Below are 17,125 nucleotides of genomic sequence, written 5' to 3'. Positions count from 1 at the left end.
TACCCAGAATCTTACTTTCCACCTCCTTTACTGCCACCACCTACAGTAGCCTCCTTACAAGTCTCCTTGCTTCAGCCCTTGCCCTCTAGTAATCTGTTCTCCATCCTTTTAGAATGGAAGTCAGATTACTTTTTTGCTCTAAACTCTCAGATGGTTCCCATTTCACTCAGAATAAAAGCTGAAGTCTGTGCAGGGACCTCCCTTGTCCCTTTGCCAAACCTCTGTAGCCTCCTTGGTCTTTCCCTTAGTAATGCAGTGGGTAAATATTCCCAAGTCTAAAGTAGTCTTCAGGAACATGATTTTAGTGGCTGTATTGTAGTTATGAATCATACATTATTTAGCTCATCCTCTGTTATCAAATACTTGAGCCTTAGCTTCTCCATTTATTAAATGGAGATGTTGCTAATGCCTACCCAGCTCTCTATTCCTAGGTTGTTGTGAGGATCAAATGGAATTGGGTGTCCGCGTAGGATGGTATTTGAAAGTTATTTGTGAAATTGTTTTTTGTGGTTAGTTTTGGTACCTAAATCATTATTTTCAATGGGAATATAAATGTATAGGCAGAAACAGTTGAACCTGTCACTAAAGGAGGGGGCCTTTGGTATTGTGTGTTTGGAACTGCTTTTTATTATAGTGTATAATTCAAACTTCTTCAATTACCTAAATAAGTTGTTTTTACATCTGGATTCTGAAACGGCCAAGAGAGAAGACTGAAAAAAATCTTGTAGGAAACCTGCTGCTTTGCATCTTACTGTTTTAGTCTTTTGAGGTTGCCTTGATTAAATCCAGACTGTACTTCATGTGGCCTTTATATGTACATTTGTTGCTTTTTTCAAAGGGGAAAGCAACCATGCCCAGTTTTGTTTGTTTGTTTTAAATGCCTTCCTTGCAATTCTCAAGGGTTGTTTTGGAGTTCATTTTTGAAAGTCTGTGCCAACAACACAGTGCTGATAGCTTTTGGTAGTTGAAGTGAAGTGTGAAGCACTTGCAGTGGGAGCTTACAAAGTCTGGAGCGTGGTTAGAGAGACCGCGAAAGGGGCTACTCGTGCCGATTTTATAGTAGGCGAAGTTGGTGTTCACAGATTTAATTTTTTGTAGTATATCAACAACGTGCTTATTTTACGAACAAACATTTCTAGTGGGCTAAAAACTGTTCTTGGTTGTACTGTTTAGGGATGAGTGCTTTGTACATATAGGTGGTAAGAATGAGAAATATGAAATTAGGTTTTTGAGGGCATATGTGGGAAATTAGATTTTTGTTAACTCAGCAAACATAGGCTGGGAGGCCACCAGGGGCTCAGAGTGTTTTTAGTTTCATCTTAGAGATAAGTAATCAAAACAGTGTGATGACCATTATGAAGGTATTAGGAGAGGTATCTAAATAACTGAGGGGCAGGGCCAGGAAAGGTGGGGAATGTCTGGGAAGCCTCTTTTGTTTTGGCAGAACAGAAAACTGTACTGCCAGAATTAGCAGAAGCTATGTAAAGAGGAAATGATTTAACTACAATTACTGTTTCCCTGTGACATTGTTCTGGTCTGATACTAGAGTTCCTTTTGTAACTGTGAATAAAATTGAGAAGGCAAAATGGGTGAAGGGGAAAACAAAAGCAGCTTTTACTTTTTAAATTGCCTTTTAGTTGGGGGAAAACCACTGCGATTAGTAGGTAATGACAAGACAACAATAATAAACACTTAAGCTATGCCAGCCACAATTAGACGCTTACAGACTAACTCATGTAATCCTCACAACAGTCCTATGGCAGATACTCTTATTTTCCCCATTTCACAGATGAGGGCATAAATACTGGCTAACTTGCCTGGGGTCACACATCTAGGAATGAGAGAACTAGAAAATGAACTGGTGCTGTCTGGCTCCAGGGCCCTCACTCTTTTTTTTGTATCTGCCAATCCCAAACTCCTCATTTATCCCTCCCCCACACCCTTTCCACTTTGGTAAGTTTGTTTGCCATGTCTGTGAGTCTGTTTTGTAAATAAGTACATTTGTGTCGTATTTTAGATTCCACATATAAGTGATATCATATGGTATTTGTCTTTCTTTTTCTGGCTTCACTTAGAATGATATCTCTAGGTCCATCCATGTTGCAGCAAATGGCATTATTTTATTTTTTTTATGGCTGAGTAGTATTCCATTGTGTGTGTGTGTGTGTGTGTGTGTGTGTGTGTGTGTGTGTGTGTGTGTATACATACCACATCTTTTATCCATTCATCTGTTGATGGACACTTAGGTTGCTTCCATGTCTTGGCTATTGTAAATAGTGCTGCTATGAACATAGGGATGCATGTATCTTTCTGAATTAGAGTTTTCTCCAGATAATGCCCAGGAGTGGGATTGCTAGATCATATGGCAACTATATTTTTAGTTTTCAAAGGAACTTCCATACTGTTTTCCACAGTGGCTGTACCAATTTACATTCCCACCAACGATGTACGAGGGTTCCCTTTTCTCCACACCCTCTCCAGCATTTACTGTTTGTAGACTTTTTAATGATGGACGATCTGACTGGTGTGAGGTGATACCTCATTATAGTTTTGAGTTGCATTTCTCTAATAGCGATATTGAACATCTTTTCATGTGCCTTTTGACCATCTGTATGTCTTCTTTGGAGAAATGTCTATTTAGGTCTTCTGCCCATTTTTGGATTGGGTTGTTTGTTTTTTTGTTATTGAGTTGTATGAGCTATTTGTATATTTTGGAAATTAATCCCTTGTCGGTTGCATCGTTTGCAGATATTTTCTCCCAGTCTATAGGTTGTCTTTTCGTTTTGTTTATGGTTTCCTTTGCTGTGCAAAAGCTTTTAAGTTTGATTAGGTCCCATTTGTTTATTTTTGCTTTTGTTTCTATTGCCTTGGGAGACTGACCTAAGGAAACATTGCTATGATTTATGTCAGAGAATGTTTTGCCTATGATCCCTTCTAGGAGCTTTATGGTGTCCTATCTTATATTTAAGTCTTTAAACATTTTTGAGTTTATTTTTGTGTATGGTGTGAGCGTATGTTCTAACTTCATTGATTTACATGCGGCTGTCCAGCTTTCCCAGCACCACTTGCCGAAGAGACTGTCTTTTTTCCATTGTATATTCTTGCCTCCTCTGTCGAAGATTAATTGACCATAGGTGTGTGGGTTTATTTCTGGGCTCTGTATTGTGTTCCATTGATCAATATGTCTGTTTTGGTCAGAGCTCTGACTCTTAATCTCTGACCTGTATATATTGCTTCTCAAAATATTAAGTTTTACTATTCCGTGTAATAAGACTGAACGCCTGTGTCTATTTAGAATTTAACTGTTCGGTTAAAATTTATCTTGATGTCCTTTTTTGATTCAGGGAAATTATTAATAAAAAGGGCATTATTATTAGTTGAGACATCTTTGTACCACTTAGCTTAAAGAAAAGCTGGGCCTTCCCTGTCATCTCCCTTCAGAATCATTCAAAATTTGCTTAGGAAGAGCAGAATTGTTAATTGAGAGTTTGTTTAACGTTTATTATAGCTAGCATATTTATTTTATGCTCACTTGATGACAGTGTGACACTACAGAGTTGGTAGATTTTTTTCTTCTTTTCTTCCATTTGAATGTTTAATACTCTGGGATTGAGTATATAGTTGACCCTTGAACATCAAGGGGGTTAGGAATGCCGACCCTCTGCACAGTTTAAAATCCACCTATAATCGACCCTTTGTATCTGCGGTTCTGCATCCATGGATTCAACTAGCCCTAGATCGTGTAGTACTGTACTATTCACTTTTGAAAAAATCCACATATAAGTGGACCCACACAGTTCAAACCTATGTTGTTCAAGGGTCAGCTGTATAGTGAATGCATATAGTACATTTATCCTGTTTTATAAGATTTAGAATCTAATTTTGTTATTTTAAAAGATCAAGAAATTTTATGATTGTAGGTCTTTTGCTCAAATCTACTTTATGACAATATGCTTTATGCCATTTTAATATATTTTCGGCAATATATTTAAGTGGGGGAGAGGATGCTTCTGGGGCTTGGTTTTATGGTTTTGGAATATAAATGGTATATAAAATAATCGTGTGCCATTTTTCTTAAATTTGGATATAGTAGAAAGTTTTTGAAGAGGAAGTTTGTGCCGAAGATATCACTGGTATTTTTAACAAGCTCAAAACATGCCATCAGAGAAAAGTTAATATAAAGTTACACTGTTGCCACGATGATATGTTAATTGTAGTTGCAGGCAAAATCTTTAATAGTTTGCCAACAACAGTGTAATTGCTGCATAGAGACTTTGAGATATTAGATAAACAAATTTATTCTGGAGAATAAAAGGGCTTTTAAGTACAAATCTTGTTTTGACTGCCTTGTTTTCTAGGACTTAGTAATTAAAACATTATTTCTGCATCTTGATGCTGGAGTAACAAAGTTGTAAAGAAGGCCAGGAAAAAGGGGGGTAAAGTTGGGGGACTTCACAGGCTTTGTAAAGCTAATTTTGACTTGAAGGCACTCTAAGAAAGAGAAGATGGTCTTGCGGTTCATCAGTAAACTAAAGCCTATGGAACATTTTATGGGGAGTCATTTTAAAGGCATTCCATTGATCTTGAATAAGGGTCTTCAAGGCTTTACGTGAAAGGTGCTGTCCTATTCTTCACTCTTCTCCGGCTCTCCTAAGGTAAGGAATGTCAGCTACAGCATAAAGAATAAAAAGTCTGAAGGCACAAGGGGAAAGGTGTGCAAGGTGCAGGGAGAGGATAAACTCGAGGTCCTCTCCCCTGTGGACCTGGGAAAAGATACAATCATATCTTCAGTTCTGAGGCTGCCTTTCTGATTTATGAAGGGAGAGTTAAGAAAACAGCCTGGAAACCAGATGAGATCTGGATGGTGATGGGAACCAAGGCCCGGAGGTGAGGATGAGCCAGAGTGAGTTACGGGGAAGTCAAGTGATAGCCTGACAAAGACTCTTCCTCTTGGGAGTCCAGAAGGTGGTTATGATAGTAGCTAACATAGCTTGACTTCCTTTGTCTCTTGGCTCTCAGGACCCCATGCTCTCCTGATTGCCTTCCTTCCTCCCAGGCCATTCTCTGTTCTTCCTTTCCTCCTGTGTTAAAAGTACACCAGGACCTTGTCTCTCCTCTTTGATCTCTTTTCTGTCTACAGGGAAGACACACTCCCTAAGTGATTTCATCTAGGCTCAAGGCTTTAAATGTCATCGAGGTGACAATGACTCCCAAATTCACTTCTCCAGCCTGCACCCCTTTGTACAACTCCACACTTGTCTACCCGGCTGCTAATTTAACTCTACTTAAAGGCCTAAGAAGTATCTCAAACTCAGCGTGTCTTCAACAGAACTGATTTCCCCTCCTTGCCCAACTAAAGTGGCTCTTCATTCATTCTTACCCATTCTTTAGTTTCTCAGACCAAAAATATTGGGGTCACTCTTCTTTTTCTTACAGGCCACCTGTAATTCATCAGTAAGTCAGTCTTGTTGTCTCTGCTTTCACAGTCTCTCCTAAATCTGGTTACTTTTTATCATTTCTACTCTAGTCCAAGAACACTCCAGTAGCTTCCTATCTTTCTGTTTCTGCTTTTGTTCCTATGTAGTAGCCAGAGTCATATTCTAGAAATGTAAATCAGATTATGTCAGCTTGTGCTTCAAGTCCTTTGTTGGCTTCCTATCACTTTTAGAATATAACTAAAAACCCTCACCTTGGCCATAGGCCCCAGAGAATTTGGCCTCTGGCTAGCCCTCTGACTTCACATGCCATTATAGTTTACTCCTTTGGCAACACTGGTGGTCTTGCTGGGCCCTAAATGTCATGCAGGTCCCTGCTCAGATGTGGCAGCCTGCCCATTCTTATCTAAAAGAGTCACTCCTGCTACTTCCATTGTCACCGTTATATCTCCTAAGTCTTCTTTATTTTTCTTCCAGGTTGTACTATCTCTATTAGTTAATTATCTGACTTCCTGATTAGAATGTAAGCTCCTTCAAGGCAGGCACTGTTTTTTCACTAGATACCTTCAGGCCTGGGGCATGGTAGGCACCCAAGTATTTGCTAAATGAAAGAATATTTTGAGTATTTACTTTTGCAGGTCCTGAGCTAAAACTCTTGACATCGATTAGTGATTAATCCTCCCAACAAGTTCTATAAAGGTAGGCACTATTATTGTTGTACCCATTTTACAGATAAGAAAACTGAGGCTTACTGATTGTTATGTACTGAGTTTATAGATGGACCCTAGGATAATATTGGATACTTAGGGTGGAGTTAGATCAAAGCCTCTACAGTATTCTATTTCCTTCACTGCTAAAATATTTAATAATGTCTTCTAGAAATATTTTCTAGATCAACTCAGGTTTTGATCATTGAATACTGGGTCAAATTGTAAGACAAAATTCAGTTTTGGATCAAGAAACACAATGCTTTTGATATAGGAATGGACCTTTCTTTCTCCTGGCCCCCACAAATGCCACAGACTGAAACTCATGGATTTCTGATGCCAGATGCAGTTCTCATGGGAGGCATTATGTAAATGGCAAAGATGTTCTGCAGTAGTGGTTGTGTTCTGTGTAATTGGTCTCCACACTTCCATTCATGCTTTCCTCCAATCCAGTCTCCATGCTTTAGTCCATCCATCACTGTAGTCAAGCCACTCCAGTGGCTTCTCACTGCTCAGGGGTTCACCAGCTCCTTGAGGTCTGTCCACGACCCTGAGATTTAGTGCTTTTCTACCCTTTGCTGCTCACTGCATTTGAGCTACACCTGTCAAACCAGTGCCTGGGTTTCACGTCCTTCTTTTTGCCCCAGGGCTTCCTAATGCAGTTCCCTGGCCTGGGATACACATTGCCCAGTGGGTCAGAGCCTTGGAGCCAGATGGTCCAAATTTCAGTTCAGGCTCTGGCCTTGGACAACTCAGGTGCTCCAAGTGTAAAATGGAGATGATGCAACATGAGGTTATTTTGTGGATTAAATGAGTGTGTACATGTAATGCTTTAGCACAGTGCTTGGAACATAGTAAGCATTCAGTAGGTGTTGGCTGATATTATTATCACTCGGCTTTCCTTAGCTATCTCCTACTTACCCTTCAGCTCCCCCTTCTCTTTCACCAAATCAGAGTTTACTGACTAAAAAATTGCCTCTTTTATATATGTTTCCTTTTATATGTTTCTATTTATATGTTCTTATAGGACCCCATGCTTATCTAGCATGGATCTTACCATAATTTGAAAGCATGTATTTATTTTGTGTGATTATACGTCTGTCTCCTCCATTGACTCTGAGCTCTAGAAGGGTGGAAATAACTCTTTTGCTTGCCATTGTATCCCTAACCCAGTGCCTGGTACATAGTTTGTGCTTAATAAATGTGCTCAGTAAATGTGCCCAGTGAATAAAGGGCTCTTAACTTTTCCTTTCTTAAAATAGGATCTTGGGATCTTTTGTGATAACCCTTCCTTTGAGAAAGAGTAATGTCAGCGTGGAAACTAGCATTATTTCAGACTTGGGAGCTCATTGAGTACAAGTACACAGGGCAAAGGGGCAGGGACTACTGGAAGATAGGCAGAAAGATCAGGAACATGGACTTGTCCGGATGGATGTTGTTGTAACATCTGGGCTTTGAGTGATGCACCATCCTGGATGTAGCTATGATATTCAGCAGTGATTCAACCAGTTCCTGTATAATCCCTGCTCTGTGCTGGGCATTGAGCCGGGTGCTGAGCACCTCACCCTTCTAATTGAATGTATGTTTCAGGGGAACTACTTGGAAAGATGAATGCTGAGAACATTAGCATCTATTTACGTCTTTTGGTGTTTTTACCATATGGCAGTGCCTCTTGGGTGTGTGTCTTGTGTGTGAGGTCAAGAATTTGTTTCATACCTACACAGGAATTGTTATGTGAGGCAAGCTTGTCATATCTGGGACACTGGAGAAAATTTTGCAGCAACAGATTTTAATGTGATAAGATACCTCCGTCTGCCATGAGATTCCATATTTCCTGTGAAATGCAAAGTGTAAAAGACAATTGTAAAGACCTGGGGAGGAAGAGGGATTTCTAGTACCTATTCCACTCTTCTGCCCCCAATGTACTTTGCTTTATCCTTGCCCTTCCTGCTGACCTCCATCAGCACATCTTCTTTTGCCTGTACTATTTAAAACCTGGTAATCTTTCCTCTTGTTCCCTGTTTACCTATTACTGCTGTTTCCTAGAAGTTGTATTTCTGTTCTCTAGACTGGAATTTAGATACCTCCTTTCCCGGAGGTTAATGATTCTTGCCAGAAGCTGAATTAGTTGGTTGCTCAGGGAGAAAAGACTTAGTAAGCAAGTGGTATTGAGAGAGCTACATTCCAGTTCACAAATAAGCGTCACCTACTTATGAAGTCAGTACCGTGAGTGATATAGAAAGAGGGGTCATGGTTTCCAGCCACAAAGAAGGGACAGTCTGTAAGGAAAGATGAAACTAACATATTCATTAGTTTTTTGGGTATATATTGAGTATCTACTGTATGTCAGGCAGTGTCCTGGGAGCTAGGGGATAGAACCGTGAATGAAACAGAAGTTCTGGTCTCATGGAACTTATATTCTAGTGACTCATATAATAAGTCAGGTGGTCATGAGAGCAATGAAGAAAAATAAGGCAGGGTAAGAGGATGGAGAGTGAAGTGAATGCTGATTTAAATTAAATGGTCAGAAAAGGGCTGTCTGATAAGGTGATGTTTGAATAGAGAACTGTATGAAATTAAGGAGTGGGCGAGGCAGATACCTGGGAGAAAGCATTCCCAGCAGAGCAGTAAGTACAAAGACCCTGAAATGAGAATGTGTCTTCAGTAAGAAGGCCAGTGGGATCAGAGTAAAGATTGAATCTTTGGAGAGGAGGTCACAGAGGGAGTGGAGTTTTGTTCAGTGTATTATCGGAAGGTTCACTGGAGGTTTGCCGTGGAGGTGATCCGGATTACGTCTGAGTAGGGTCATTATCTACAGCGTGGAGATGAGACTTTTCAGGGGCTCAGGGGAAAAGTGGCGAGCCCAGTTAGTAGGTATTGCAGTCATCCAGGCAAGAGAGATGGTGAGTTGACCAGGGTGGTACTGATGGTGGTGGTGAGAAGTCATGGGATTCTGGATACATTTTGAAAGTAGAACTGACAATGTAGATCAGATGTGGAGAATTGCTGGTGGAGGTGGGTCCAGATGTGGAGTATACTGTGTGTCCAGAGAAATCTTGATAGAAGAAGAGGCCTCAGGTGCAGAAGGAGTTTAAAAGGGGTCTTGAAAAGTGGCATGAAATGATGATTTTTATAGGAAATAAAGCACTATGAAGTATACAGCACTTAAAATAGAGTTATGTTCTGACTAGTCCTCAAAGATATGCCAGGAGTCCATTCCTTGAAGAAAAAGTGTTGATTTATCTGAGACAAACTCTGTCCACTGATAACACTTGACCCTGGGAGGCATAAATATTTGTAATAGCTTTTACATTGGTGAAAATATGGTTTATATGTTGAACATATTCATTAATTACTAGAATTCCATTCATATGTGCATGCTTTCTGGGAGACAAATTAGAAGTCCTGCACACTGTGTTTTAGCTCAGTTGACTTTGATACAAGAATCACTGTGTTAAATATTGCCCAGTCTTTTCGGTGATAGAATTCTCTCTATATTCTTACTGTGAAAGTTAATAAAATTTACTGGTATTTTATGTATATATTGCATAGGTATATACTGTTTTGGTTTTTCCTTTTAGGTTCCTGAAAATGGTACAAGATTTAATGAAATTAAAATTACACATGACCTGTGGAGCACATTCATCTGAGTGCCTGTTTGGTATAGGGCAGTGTAGAGGATCCATAAGATATGGTCCATGTACTGAAGGGATTTTTAATGTGGTAGGAGCACCAGAGATTTGATGGCACATCTAAAGGACTCCAATGTAGTATTTTGACTCTTGCCAAGAAGTAGAATTCTTATGCTTTAGCTTATTTTATCAGTGAACTTTCCTTGCTTTGGTTTAAAAACCACGGAATATGGTTATCATACCCACCAAACATTGGGGGAATTTAAAACAAGATAAAACACCTATTTTTGAAAATTAACATTTGTGTAGTGCTTTACTCATTTAATCCTGTGAACTAGGTATTACCTCAGTTTTATTTTTAACTTTATTTGTTTGGCTGGGTCTTAGTTGCGGCACGCAGGATCTTCATTGCCGCATGCGGGATCTTTTAGTTGCGGCATGCGAGCTCTTAGTTGTGGCATGCGGGATCTAGTTCCCTGACCAGGGATCGAACCCGGACCCCCTGCATTGGGAGCGCAGAGTCTTAATCACTGGACCACCAGGGAGGTCCCTTACCTCAGTTTTAGAGGGGACACAAAAGTGTAGCAATACCCAAGGTCACAGAAAAATCTAAATCTATATATATCTATATCTATCTAACTATATATCTATCTATCTATATATAGATATATATATATATTTTTTGGTTGCACTGTGCGCCTCGTGGGATCTTAGTTCCCAACCAGAGATTGAACCTGGGTCCTCAGCAGTGACAGCTCAGAGTCCTAACCACTGGACCATCAGGGAATTCCCTAAATCTAAATATATTTCTTAATTGTTCTTACTGATGCTGGTCCTTTGTTTCCAAATCCTATACCCTTTCTATTACATGTTCTCTCTCCCCCTTCCCCATTTTTATTAATGGTTGGAAACATCCTGTTTCTTAGTTGGGTTAAAGGAAGTGAGATCACAGCTGTTATTCAGAAAGAAAAATCCTTTGGCACATATGAAAATATTAATTCATTGTCCATGCAAGTAATAGTGGAGTTCATGGGCTTCTGATGTGCTCAAGCGCTGTCATTAATATTTTATCCTTATAACAGTTTTTTTCCTTTGCAGAGTTTTGGAGTTTAAAAAAATTTTTGCTAGTAAATATTTAAAATAGTCAAGATAATACAATGTATATGTAAATATAAAGAATAATATAAAACAACTCTGTAACTGCCACCCATCCTAACATATAGAAATGACCCATACCTTCTGAGTCTTTCTGCTTACACCTTTCCCCCCCTAAGTCAGGTAACAAGAATATTGAATTTTGCATTTTTCCAAGGTGTCTTTAATATAAATATCTTTCATTTAGGAATTAAAATCTTTTAAATATTGTGGGTAAATTTCATCTTGTTTGACATAACTTATATAAATGGCTCTTTAAGGTTATATTTTGATTTACTTATTTATGTTAAAGATATTTTTGTTGCCTGGAGGCAGTTATTTAAAAGGCAGTTTGGTATAGTGTATACAGAAGTAGAAATATAATGTTGTACACATGAAAGTTATCTAATGTTATATACCAATGTTACTTCAATAAAAAAGAAAAAAGGTTGTATCTTTCTTATCTTTCTTTGTATATCTAACACTTAATACACAGCAAATGTGCCCCAGAAAAGTTTGTTAAATGAATTCATGCATCCATGTGCTGAGTGGAATGAATAATAGCTGGAAAGAAAAAACTAGATAAAAATAAAAAGCAGCTTGGTTTTGAAGATGGAAGTTAGGAAAATTTCTTAGTTTCAGAAGTTTCAAAGATCTGGGAGAAGGGTATATTGAGGAAGAGGAAAAGGATTTCGTGTGAATCAAGGAAGTTACTCACTGGCATAGTTTTTCTTTTCCTTTACTAGAGAAAAGGGAACAAAGGAGTAGTATCTGAAAACTTGCCCTTTCTTAAATCGTTCTTGGCAGAATTGGTACTACCAGTGAGTAGCTAAAGATTTAATGAAATGCGGCTTAAAAGTTTTATGACAGTGGATTTCCTAAAGGTTAGAAAGTGTTTATTTTAACCGTGGTTTCGAGTGATGAAGTCTACTTCAGAGGTCATACCCTATATATTGTTATTGTCCTCATTGCTGAGCCACTGAAACCTGGAATCTGGTTCACGAAGTATGACACTAATTTCTGTTTTCTTGGTAGAGTTTGTGTGTGCTCTTTCATCTTTTAGGAACTATAATTCTCATAGTTCCTAGTTTCAGATGTTGTAAGGAGAGTTCTGAGCAATGCCTGTGATACAGTTTGGGGGGGCAGTGGTCATAAATATGCATTTACATGCACGTATGTATGCATATGCATAGAAATGCCTTACCGTGTTTGCCTTGGTGATCGCCGCATATAGGGAGTATTTAATTGTTGGGTGACTGGGCTCAGGAACTAGACTCTCCAAACTCACATCCTGAATTGCCACTAGCCAGCTCTGTAGCCTTGGGTAAGTTACTTAACCTCTTTTTGATGATTTATTTATAAAATGGGGATAATAAAACATCTGCCGTATTGAGTGGTTGGGAGGATTAAACAGGTTTGTGCACAGAAAGTACTTAGAGCTCAGAGTAAGTGCTCCATGGATGTTGGCTATTATTTAAATCTTGTAGGTAGTGCCTTTTGTTTAGAAGTGTACTTCTTTGCTTAGGCTACCATTTGTGTGTGGGGAGATGTTCTTTCTAGAACCATGTCTCCTTGTCACATGATTATGTGCTGTGTGAAGCCTTGTTAGTACTTTGTCAGCATTTGAGGTTGGAACATAAGTGTGGCCATACCCTGTGGAATCCAGTGAGAGAGAGCTAAACACCGTAGCAACTGTTGCTATTTGTATCCTGAGCAACAGCTGCCCGGGGCAGATTTATTTTTTAATCCTGATCTCAGATAGCTTGGGATGTGGCCCTGCCTTAGAGAAGTGGATTGGTTGGTCTGGGCTTTGAGGCGATTTCATGACCACATGTTACAATGATTCTATTCTGTGTGAAATATGAGGTGCTAAAGCTTTGTGTGTGTGAGGGAGGAAGAGAGGCCAAGCCTCAGCATTCAGTCAGTCCCTGAAGTATGTGACTGGGTTAATCACATGAGAAATCACTTTTTAAAAACAATTTTATTTATTTTTTGGCCATGTCGTGTGGCATGCGGGATCTTAGTTCCCCGACCAGGGGTCGAACCCGTGCCCCTGCGGTGGAAGCACGGAGTCCTAACCACTGGACCGCCAGGGAAGTCCCGAGAAATCACTTTTAATATGGACAGTGAGGCTTCATACTTTTCAGTCAAAAGTAATTTTACCGTTTATGACATTCTACAGATGGTTTAGAGGTCTGTGTTTCTAGTGTATACATGCACACACATATACACACGTATATACATATATCTAGTAACTTACGTATTAGTTATTATCAATTGTGGATTTCACAAAAACTATCCTTCCAATGAATGCTTCATTAGTAAATGCTTTTCTTTTCTTTTTTTTCTTTTTTTGCGCTACGCGGGCCTCTCACTGCTGTGGCCTCTCCCGTTGCGGAGCACAGGCTCCGGACGCGCAGGCTCAGCGGCCATGGCTCACGGGCCCAGCCGCTCCGCGGCATGTGGATCTTCCCGGACCGGGGCACGAACCCGTGTCCCCCGCATCGGCAGGCGGACTCTCAACCACTGCGCCACCAGGGAAGCCCCTAAATGCTTTTCTTAAGTAGATGATAGGATCTTTAAAAAGTGTTTGTTTTAAATAGTGGTTGGATTAATTCAGTAATTTTCTAATTTTTATTTCTGATATATTGAAATATTTCAAGCCTTATGAAGCACCTTGAAATAGTAACATGGTCCATTTCCAAATTTTGTCTGCTAACTTACCTAGGATTCAGTCACAAGACATTTACTGAGCACCTACTATGTTCCAAGCTCTGTTGTAAATTCTGGTGACATCTAGTGAATGTTGTTGGTCTGATTCTTTTCAAGTTCTCTATATAGATCCTACCTATTAAAAATGTGATTATTTTTGTTTTTCAATTGCCCAATTCAGATTCAGTGGTATGAATTTACTGATTTGGATGTTTTGAGTTTACAGTATAACATCATGCTGAACTAAAAAACATTTAACTGAGTCACTTATAAAATCAAAACATTTTTATCCTCTAGGTATTATTAACCCAAAGAACCCAAAGGAAGCTCCAAAGTCCTTCAGCTTTGACTACTCCTACTGGTCTCACACCTCGGTGAGTGTACCCATGGTGCAGCGTGGTAGAACAGTGTGGGTTTTAAACCTTTTGAAAGAGCCTGCAGGTCCACAGGGAAAGCAAAGATTACCAACATCTAGGGAAATGAAGAGTAAGGCCCTTTGCAATATCCCCTTACTGATTATAGGATCCCAAATCTTGCTGGCTTCTAGGGATTGTTCCTAAACTAGAGTTTGCTTCTGCATCTCTTTGTTATGCATTTTTGTTCTTTTTTTCCTATTTTGTGTTAGAGTAGGAGATGTTTTAAACTATTGCAAAGCCTAATTGCCAAGGGAAGAGCCTGTGAAAGGGGATGGAAAACATTCTTCACTGAAAGCTGTGTTTATTGAGAAATAGCCACACCACCTGGAGCGAATTAAAAGAAATATTTTTGTATGTGGACTTGATCTTTGATCTTTCAGCCCCATTTTCCACTTAAAATTTTCTTGGAGCTCCCTGTGAATGGAAGAGTAATACTTTCAAGGTTATGTAAAATGAAATGTAATCATGTCAGATAATTTCATGTAGGTATTTTTATGTATGGCTGGCCTGGATGTCTCTAATAGTGCCTCTGTGTGTGTGCATTTAATGGGAAAAATAAACTATATGTAGGGGGGACTTAAAAATATATTTTAGGTGATTATTCTGATTTCAAACACTTTTATTTATTATAGAAGTAATCAAATAAGCATAGGAAACAATATGAATAAAATGCCATTTATTTTTCCTTTTAATCCTTACAGCCCGAAGATCCCTGTTTTGCATCTCAAAACCGTGTGTACAATGATATTGGAAAGGAAATGCTCTTACATGCCTTTGAAGGATATAATGTCTGTATTTTTGCCTATGGGCAGACTGGTGCTGGGAAGTCTTATACAATGATGGGTAAACAAGAAGAAAGCCAGGCTGGCATCATTCCACAGGTAAAAAACAAAAAAACAAGAATGAAAAACCTCTGTTCATTATTACTCTTAGTCCTCAATTGCATTAACAATTATTTTTATTAGCAAACATTTATTCAGGGACTATTGTATGCGAGGCACAAAGATAAATCTCTTTCCCTGAGAGGAGCTAACAGTCTGATGGAAAAGACTGATATGTATTCATGTCTGTTTTTAAAGGTGGGAAAGTTGACTTTTTGTAAAGGTTTTGCTGTATATCCAATGCCATGTTACTTTATCTTTTGAACAATGTTATCAGCTTCTTTAAAAAGTGATAGTATGTGTCAGGCTCTGTTCTGAATCCTGGGGACACCTCGTGAGTGTTGTTGGTCTGATTTTTTTCCCCAAGTTCATATATAGATCACCTCTTAAGAATATGTTTATTTTTGTTTTTTGATTGCCTTATTTGATTGCCTTTCCTTTTATCTTGTTAAATTAATTCTATCACTTAAAGCTTGAACAGTCTGAGGTTTTTTTCTTTTTTAAGAGCAGTTAGTCTTTTGATTCTGTATTGTTTGGGAATGGAGAAAAGTCGTGACACAGGTACATTTAAGAAGAACTTCTTTTGCTAGTAACAGGAACATGGTTTGCTTTTATTAATGATATTTGGGATTAATTTTAAAGTGTTCTTTTACTATAGGCCTAGTGTGGCCATTGCTGTATTCTGAAAATAAAATATATAAGGGAGCAATATCTACTTTTTTGAATGGATTATTGGATTATAATTTTAAATTCAGCTATATAATTGAAATGCTTATTATTAATAAAGATTAGGACATTTTCAGAAAAAAATGAACATACTAGCATGCACGCACACACACACACACACACACTCAAATACATTTTTTAAAATTGTGGCTGTGCCAGGTCTTAGTTGTGGCACGCAAGGATCTTTAGCTGCGGCATGCGGACTTCTTATTTGCGTTATGCATGCGGATCTAGTTCCCCAATCAGGGATTGAACCCAGGCCCCCTGCATTGGGAGCACGGAGTCTCACTCCCTGGACCACCAGGGAAGTCCCTATTTTGTTTTTTAACGTAAAAGGTAATGTCTGTATTAAGACATGTATTTGGGAATTGTCCTTCTTTGTGTATAGTAATGGTAATAATTATAATACTAATTAGAGGAAACATTAAATGTAGCACTCATAATGTGCCAAGCACAGGTCTAAGTCTTTGCTTTTACTACTATGTATTAACTTCTTTGACAATAAAATAATTGTTTGTAGATATAGCAAGTAATATTAAATAGTCCTTCTATTTCCTTTAATTTATTTGTTATTGGAATTCTTGTATAGTTACATATGTATCTCTTTTCTGGTAGAATTTTTGAATATTTTGTTTTAATGTCAAAGCATGAATTTTTAAGAAGACTTATGTTTTAGAAACTGCTACTTAAAATCCATCTTAAATTCTATTTAGACTTCTAGAGATTCATGAACATATAGTTCATTTTTCAAAAGTGTATTGATTGCCTTAATACTAAATATATAGCAAACGAAAATTCAGTGGATTTTTCTTAATTATTCTTATTCAAAACATCACATATTTTAAATAAATTCAAAGGATAGGGAGAGTGAAATTTTATAATTTTCCTGATCTAGAAAAATTGTTTTCTATTAGAAATGTCACTGTGTAATGGAACAGCCTCTCATAAAAGGGATTGGAATCTTAAGGCAGAGGTAAAGGGGAAAAATTTATAGAGTCAAAATTATTCTCAAAAATACCTTTATTTATTACTCTTTTCAAATAGTGTATATTCTCTCTATGCATATATGTATGAATTTACAATGTATATAGTAACAGAACATATAATACAATTTATGTCATGATAAATAAGTGTGCAAAATACAGTTTAATAGTAGTTTTACTCCTACAATTATAATACTGATACTTGAGTCACAGTTAATTCTAGTATAATATGAAGAGTTGAATTCACATGAAGTAAAATCAATGCCATAACAATAGAAGAGACATAATCCCTTCTCTTCCCCTATATGTGGCTTTCTTTCTAAGGAAACATTATTGAGGTGATACTGTTGAGGGACAATAGGGATTAGATGAGAAGAATGTATTAAAAACTTTCCTTTTATTTCATTCAAAGCATTTACCTTTGATGTTGGTGCCATTAATAATTAGAGAAAAAAAGAGAAAGGGGATCTCGCTAATCCCTTTAGCACGCATGGGTAAT

General features: G+C 38.2%; 1 protein-coding gene across 3 annotated transcripts in view; it reads left to right on the top strand.

Annotated features, from left to right (window-relative positions):
* Nucleotides 1-17,125, top strand: part of KIF1B (kinesin family member 1B) — a 143,870-nt gene that overhangs the window by 24,300 nt on the left and 102,445 nt on the right. For all 3 annotated transcript variants that reach the window (XM_029230761.1, XM_029230763.1, XM_029230762.1), the window contains 2 exons: nt 13,918-13,994; nt 14,738-14,917. In XM_029230761.1, the coding sequence (XP_029086594.1) occupies nt 13,918-13,994; nt 14,738-14,917 (257 nt within the window). The remainder of the gene's footprint in view (nt 1-13,917; nt 13,995-14,737; nt 14,918-17,125) is intronic.

Source organism: Monodon monoceros, unplaced genomic scaffold (assembly GCF_005190385.1).
Source record: "Monodon monoceros isolate NGI ecotype Baffin Bay Population unplaced genomic scaffold, NGI_Narwhal_1 Super_Scaffold_18, whole genome shotgun sequence".
In the NCBI taxonomy this organism is placed as follows: domain Eukaryota; kingdom Metazoa; phylum Chordata; class Mammalia; order Artiodactyla; family Monodontidae; genus Monodon; species Monodon monoceros.
This window is presented reverse-complemented; position numbering and strand designations above follow the sequence as displayed.